Source organism: Myotis brandtii, unplaced genomic scaffold (assembly GCF_000412655.1).
Source record: "Myotis brandtii unplaced genomic scaffold, ASM41265v1 scaffold929, whole genome shotgun sequence".
Lineage (NCBI taxonomy): Eukaryota > Metazoa > Chordata > Mammalia > Chiroptera > Vespertilionidae > Myotis > Myotis brandtii.
The window spans coordinates 196,186-204,249 of record NW_005371832.1 but is presented as its reverse complement, the minus strand read 5'-3'; the positions used below and the strand labels follow the sequence as shown (position 1 = coordinate 204,249).

At 40.0% G+C, this 8,064-nt stretch overlaps 1 protein-coding gene and 1 pseudogene across 13 annotated transcripts in view; both read left to right on the top strand.

Moving 5' to 3' along the window:
- Window positions 1-8,064, top strand: part of UBR2 (ubiquitin protein ligase E3 component n-recognin 2) — a 138,919-nt gene that overhangs the window by 118,875 nt on the left and 11,980 nt on the right. For all 13 annotated transcript variants that reach the window (XM_014532981.1, XM_014532979.1, XM_014532983.1 and 10 more), the window contains 3 exons: window positions 854-984; window positions 2,432-2,540; window positions 4,536-4,592. In XM_014532981.1, coding sequence (XP_014388467.1) covers window positions 854-984; window positions 2,432-2,540; window positions 4,536-4,592 — 297 coding nt within the window. The remainder of the gene's footprint in view (window positions 1-853; window positions 985-2,431; window positions 2,541-4,535; window positions 4,593-8,064) is intronic.
- Window positions 4,602-7,026, top strand: LOC102249416 (annotated as a pseudogene).

Genomic DNA, 8,064 nt, shown 5'->3' with positions numbered 1-8,064 from the left:
CCTCTGCCACCCGGGAGCAGGCCTAAGCCAGCAGGTCATTATCTCCTGAGGGGTCCCAGACTGCGAGAGGGCACAGGCCGGGCTGAGGGACCCCCTCTCCCCCCCAAGTGCACAAATTTTTGTGCACCGGGCCTCTAGTATATATATATTAAAAACTTATAGGCATAAATGTATACACTCTGATATTATTTATATTAGCAAAGAATTTAAAGCAGTCTAAGTGCTTGCTTGCAGGGGAATAATTTGGTATCAGTTATGATTGCTGTGTTCCAGAATATTGCATTTATGATATTCTGAAAAGCATGTTAATTTTAAATTTCATATATTAAATTATAACTAAGTTAGACCAATTAGTATGAAAATAGTTTGCCAAAATAGTGCCTGCTGATAAAAATTCTAGAATAGTGGATAGTTTTTATTTTCTGATTTTTCTTTTTATGTTATTATAAATTTTAATAACAGCATTTGAAGCTATATCACTATGTTATTTTATTATTCATTTTTACTTTTTAATCCTCACCTGAGGATATTTTTTCCATTTTTAGAGTGGGAGGGAGGGAGGGAGGGAGGAGGTGGAGGGAGAGAGAAACATTGACATGAGAGAGACACATTGATTGGTTGCCTCCTGCTTGTGCCCTGATGTGGCCAGGGGATTAAACCTGCAGTGCCCTTGACCGGAAATGGAACCTGAGACCCTTTGGTCCACGGGTTGACACTCAAACCATGGAGCAACCGACCAGGGCTATATCACCATTTTATAACTGACATTCTATTATAGTCAGGGCTACCCACATTATGCTGTAACTAGAATGACCTTTTCTTTTAAATGTTTCTATTTTCATTTTTCTCTTAGTGCTTTGAAAGAAATACCCTCTGGCTGGCACCTGTGGAGGAGTGTCAGAGCTGGCATCATGCCCTTCCTGAAATGTTCTGCTCTGTTTTTTCATTACTTAAATGGAGTTCCTTCCCCACCTGAAATTCAAGGTAACTTTCTTTCAAAATGTAGGAAATGTATGTAGTCTTTCACTCTAGCAGCTTAGAATTAAGGTAACTTGCAAAAATGAAAACAGATTAAAAACTTAGAATATAGCTAATTGACTATGGTGATGTACACAATTATAGAATAAAAATGTGTATTTATATGTCTGGGTTTTTTTAATTTATTTTTATTGATTTCAGAGATGAAGAGAGAGGGAGAGAAAGATAGAAACATCAATGATGAATCATTGACTGGCTGCCTCCTGCACATCCCACACTGGGGATCGAGCCCACAACCCAGGCATGTGCCCTGACTGGGAATCGAACCGTGACCTTCTGGTTCATAGGTCAATGCTCAACCAATGAGCTACGCCAGCCAGGGCTATATGTCTGCTTTTATTGGATCTCAGTAATATGCTTTTTTTTTTTTAAATATATTTTATTGATTTTTTTACAGAGAGGAAGGGAGAGAGATAGAGAGTTAGAAACATCGATGAGAGAGAAACATCGATCAGCTGCCTCCTGCACATCTCCCACTGGGGATGTGCCCACAACCCAGGTACATGCCCTTGACCGGAATCGAACCAGGGACCTTTCAGTCCGCAGGCTGACGCTCTATCCACTGAGCCAAACCGGTCTCGGCAGTAATATGCTTTTTGTATGTTTACATGTTCTAAAGTACACTAATTTTGCTTTCATATGTTAAAATGTCCAATTATATATTATTCATAAACTGGGTTCTTTGGCTTTTAAAAAGTGAAAACTATTTCAAGTGTTTTTTAACTTTCAAGTTCAGAATATCCATATTTGCATATAAATCTGGTTTTAATGTAGGAATTCGTTTGCTATTTCATGGTTGTTTTCTGTGTTCTATTTTGATTCATTTCATGAAAGTAGTGGAACGGTAGATTTAAAGTTTACTGTATCTATAGAGCCTGGCAAAGGGTGCCTGCATGTAATGCTGCTCTCTAAGTTTGTTGACTTGCATCTCCATTCAGCTAGTTGCCCAGGCCCCATATAGACTGATTTAGACTTCCTAATCATTTACAGGGGTGATTAGAATAAGTGTTTCAATCCATCACCCATGGTGAAATCATCTTATATTCCTGTGCTGCTTTACACTTTTCTGGAGCACTCAGATGTTGATTTGTGATTTAATGTTTATAACTAACCCCAAGAATATTCATGCAGGTAAACCATTTTGCAAATGGTAAAACAGACACCAAGGAACTATAGCCAGTTTGACTTAGGAGTCACCTGACTCCACTCTGAATTGTGTCATTTTTTGTGGGTCCCGTCCATGTGCCATCTTGTTAACTTCCTACAAGTTAATATACCTAGCAATTTCGAACTTTCCTCATGCTTTTTGTTTTTAAGCTCTGCTATTGCTTACTCCAATACAGGTTCTACTCCTAGTTATTATATGTATTACTCTTTTCTTCTCCATTTACAGTTTCTGGAACAAGCCATTTTGAACATTTATGTAACTATCTTTCCCTGCCAAACAACCTCATTTGCCTTTTCCAAGAAAATAGTGAGATAACGAAATTACTGGTTGAAAGGTAATAATTATACACTTTTTTTATTTTTATTTTTTTTAAATATATTTTATTGATTTTTTACAGAGAGGAAGGGAGAGGGATAGAGAGTTTGAAACATCGATGAGAGAGAAACATCAATCAGCTGCCTCCTGCACACCCGCTCCTGGGGATGTGCCCGCAACCAAGGTACGTGCCCCTGACCGAAATCGAACCCAGGACCCTTCAGTCTGCAGGCCGACGTTCTATCCACTGAGCCAAACCGGTTAGGGCTATACACTTTTTTTTAAATTACATTGAACGAAATTATATGGAAACAAACTTCAATTTATCACAGATATTGCAAAATTCTCAAGTAGTGAGCTTGGAAGAATTGAGTCCGTATACTTTAAACTATAATGATTAGGCCTTCTTAGTTAATGATTTACCTTTATGGTAAGATTTTTGCCAAGCTGGTAAATAACATAAGCAGATTTGTTATTGTAACAAATAATACTCTAGGAGAGTAGTGGTGGAAATGGTTATTTCCTCTGATCAACTTACTTATTAAGGACTCAGTTCCATAAATTTGGGGAACTGAAATGTACCTTAAGGATTACCTAGTCCAATACCCTTAGTTTAAAATTTGGCTGTTTTAAAACAAAATAAAATTTGGCTGCTTTGCCCTGGCCAGTGTGGCTCAGCTGGTTGGAGCTTCAACCCCATGCATTGAAAGGTTCGGGTTTGGTGTTTGGTCAGAGCACATATGCGAGGCAGCCGATCAATGTTTAAAGTAAAATTTGGCTATTTCATGCACAGAATGGGAGAAGATATTTTCAAATCATATATCTGATAAGGGATTAATATCCAGAACATGTATATCCAGAATTCCTATATCTAAGCAAGAAAAAAGCAAACAACCCATTAAAAAATGACCAAAGAAAAAAAATTTTTCAGAAAAAAATTTTTAAAAGCACAAAGGATTTTTCCAGAGAACATGTACAAATGGCCAATGAGCACGTGAAAACATGCTCAAAGTCACTAGTCATTGGGGAAATGTAAATCCAAACAGCAATGAGATACCACTTCACACCCATTAGGATGGCTATAATTAAAAGGGCAGACAGCAATAATATGTGTTGATGAGGATGTTGAAAAATTGGAATCCATGTACATTGATGGTAGGAATAAAAAGCGGTGTAACCACTCTGGAAAACAGTATGGTAGTTCCTCAAAAAGTTAAACATAGAATTACCATATGATCCAGCAGTTCCATTTCTAGATATATATTGCAAAAGAATTGAAAGTAGGGGCTTAAATATACACTTGTACACTCATGTTCAGAGCCAGTATCCATCAATAGCCGATATCCATCAACAGATGAATGGATAAATAAATAAAGTTCTGATATAAGCCATAATATGGATGGACCAGTCACAAAAGGGCACTATCTGTTTTTACTTATTTGAGGAACCTAGGGTAGTCAGATTCATGGAGACAGAAAATGGAATGGTGATCACCAGGGGCTGGGGAGAGAGGAATGAATTACTGTTTAACAAGTACAATTTATCAAGTTGGAAAAGTTCTAGAAATGGATGGTGGTGGTAGTTTCCCAATTATGTCAATGTACTTAATTCCACAGACCTATACATTTAAAAATGGCTAAATGATAAATTGTATGTTATGTATATTTTACTACAATAAAAAAAAAAAACTTTTTAATGTAAGTGTTCTAGCTCCACATAATAAGAGCTTGTCATTAATTCATACTGGTTTTTCCAGAGTGTCCAAATTAGGGTAACTGTGTATGTAGCCACAAATTTTAATATATTTAGCATTCTTTTAGAAAATTGTAGGGTCATATTTTTTATTTTAAAAGTTGCAGACAAAATATGGTATTCCTCCAAGCTTCTTTTTGAGTTGTTAAATATATTAAGAAAGAAGATTTTTTCCCCCCTTACTGGATTTAAAGAAGAAAAACTTCTAGTTCTAACCTTTCAAAAGTAAAAAATTGTTTCTTTTTTTCCGATTACATTAAAGTTGGTGTCAGCACATTGAAGTTAAAAGATATCTGGAAGGTGAAAGAGATGCTATTAGGTAAGTTAAATTTTGTCAACTACATGGTGGGGCGGGAAGCAGGGAGACAGGTACTATGTTCCTTCAACACTGGCTTCCTGACCTTCAGTGAATCCAAGAGGTAGGCCATCGTGTCTTCATATTTTTTTTCTTCTTAGTCCAATGGTGGTGACAGTTTGTAAAAAAAATCAAAATTAGGAACATAAATATAATGCATTATTTTTGGCAGAGGAAGCAAATAAAATTATCTTTTGAAATATTTGCTTTAAAAAATGTGGGTCCTCTTTTACTTTTTTCTTAGCTTTATTTTTTTTTCTTTTATTATGGAAAACTTCAACCTATTCAAAAGTTTAAAGAATAGTATAATATTCGTCCAAAATGGCCGAAGTTGGCAAGGAGAGAGGTCTGAGGGGCCTGAGGCAAGGGGATTCTAACATTTTTAGGGAATCTTTTGAAAAAAACATGTCTACTTAAATAAATGAAATACAACAGAGAAAATTTAAGCCCTTCAGTAACCTCAACAAACCTGAACCACACAAAACCATGCTGGTACTGGGATTTAAGAAAGACTTAGTTCTTACACCCTCTCAACTAGAAGGACTCCATCCTGCCACTGAAGACCGGTACTGCCAAGGCGGGATTGAGTTCATCTTTGATGTGGACACACATTTGGGGCTAACTACAGTGCTCTGGCAACTGGAATAATTTCTTTTCATCACTTGTATGTGTTTCATTCCTTCAAACAATTCCCAAGATACGTAACAGGAGCTTGTTGTCTCTTTCTGGCTGGGAAAGTAGAAGAAACTCACAAAAAATTAAAGATATCATCAAACAGCTTGTATTCTATTAAATGATGTACAATTTGGCCAGTTGGGAGATGACCCAAAGGAAGTAGTGGGTTTGGAGAAAATCTTACTACAGACTATATAGTTTGACTTACAGGTAGTACATCTATACTAATTCCTACTCAAATATGCAAAACAACTCAAAGGTGATAAAACAAAATTCAGAAGTTGGTTCAAATGGCATGGGCCTTTGTAAATGACAGTTCCTGCACATCCTTGTCACTGCAGTGGGAAACAGAGATCATAGCAGTAGCAGTGATATATCTTGCGGGATGTTTATGCAAATTTGAAATACAAGAATGAACCTCCAAACCCATATATCGGAGATGGTGGGGGCAGTATGTGCAAGATAGCCCTGTTGATGTTCTGGAAGACATCTGCCACCAAATCCTGGATCTTTACTCGTCAAGGACTCATCAGCTGCAACAGCCCCATCACTCAACCCTACACTACAAGTGCCACCAGTGCCACCGTCACAGTCGGCTCTGAATCATCCCCCAAGGACCTGCAGCCATCAGCCCAGCCACCACTACCGCCACAGCAAGCCCAACAGCCCAAGAAGCCATCCCGGTAGCCTAGTCATCCCCGCCAGGTAAAAAGAGCCACGGTTGTTTCTCCCAAAGAACAAAGCAGCAGAACCACCACTAAATTGAAGCCTCTTACCCTCCATTGCTTCCGGCCCACCCACTGCCAGACCGGAAGCCTCCCCACTTGGCTCCTTAGGCAAGGCCAAGCCACCAGGCCCTATGGTTTCCACTGACCTCCCCAAAATCCAGATTCCTCCCCAGGCCCACCCAACCCCTGTGCACCAGCTACCACCATAGCCACTGCCATCACTACACTCCAGCTACATAACTGAATGTCCACCACCAGCTCCTACATATCTGAAGAGGGCTCCCAGAGCCTGCAGTCCATGATGAAGACCAAGGGCCCCTCCTACAGCACCCTGCCCCCAGCCTACGGCCCACCAGCTCACCTGCCCTACTATCTCCATGTCTACCCCCGCCAACCGTCCCCACAGCTGGTGTACCCTCCCCCAGCCTCTTTACTTACCCCACCGACCATTCCACCCCCATTTCAAGCTACCCTTCACCTCCACCCATCTACAACCCAAACTTCCTGCCCCCCACCCACACTGTCCCCCCTCACCCTCCTCCAAGCCTGGGCCTGCCCCCCAGCTAGCTACCCACCTCCATCTGTCCCCCCTGGACCCATACCCCACACATACTCCCACCTAGCATGCCTCCAGTCGGGACTGGGGCACACAGCCTAAATGAGATAACCTGATGCCTTTTCCCCCCCTTTATTTTAATAAAAGTTTTTCTAAATAACTTGAAGGGTAGTTGAAATGAGTTAGCAGCAGGGTATCTTGTATAACGCTAGACAGTTGCAGCATGGGAAGGCATGAACCGAGCACAGGAGGTGAACTCAGGTGGGCCTCCATACCTAGAGAGTAGGGACAGCCTCGGCAGTGCCCGTGGCCACCCGGCCATGCTGGTGTCAGCTGAGGCCAAGAGTCCTGCTCTAGTGACTTTATACTAGTGAACGTGTGAACCAGCCATACTGGCTCAGTAAATAGCTTCCATAAGGAGTGAATTTCCTTCTAGAAATCTGCCTGTTTTTCCTAGATACAGTTTTAAACAGTCCAGTTCCATCTGAAGTCAAGCTGTTGTCATCATTTCATTCTGTGTTCTCTCCTGTGATAGCCAGTCAGTCAGAAGAACCCCTTTTTTTTTGTTTTGAGATATCTACATCTTTATATTAAAGTTATTTTGAAGGAGTTGCCTGGTTGGATGGCTTTTTCTTTTTCCTCCGGGAAGAAGGGGAGGAATGTACTTGGAAAGTAACATATGTTTACATCTATCTGCAAATTCCTGTACATAGAGATATATTTTTTAAGTGTGAATGTAACAACATCCTGTGAATTCCGTCTTGGTTACAAATGAGACTCCTTGGCTCATTTATCCAAATAAAAGCAGTTCTGAAAGAAAAATAAAAGAATCGCATAATAAGACTCCACATATTACTCAGCTTCACTAATTGTCAAGTGGTGACCAGTCATTTTTTCATTCCTTTGACATTAGCTCTGTTCTGATTCTGCAGTATGCTCTACCAGGTCATAACAGATGCATTTCATCTATTAATATCTCCTTGGTTCTGCTGGCTATATTCATAAAAATCGGAGGGCTAGAGGATATTATGTGTTCTATTTCTTTGATTTTATACACAGTTTGCCCCAAATCCAGAGACCATACACAATTTTTTTAGGTTGAACAATATGAAATTGCAGTTTTGGGAAGTAAAAATGGTTGAGTACCACCAGTTTCATTTGGTTCAACCCTGTGGTCAGAACTTATGATGTGGAACAGTAGTTCTCAACTTGAGGTATACATCAGAACAACACTGGAAACTTTAAAACATACTCGGGTCCCTACCTACCAAATCTATTTCTCTAAAGTTGGGCTCCTAGCATGTATGTCCCTCTACCTCAAATTTTCCTCAAGCAATTTTGGTATAAGTACTGTGGTCCAAGTAGCTCCCTCTTGGTGTCAGTCCACTCCTATCTCTGCCAGAGGTAAAGTAGGGAAGGGCTGAACCACATGGCCCTTTCGGACAGGTGTGAACCCTGAGAGTGTGCTCTCAAATAC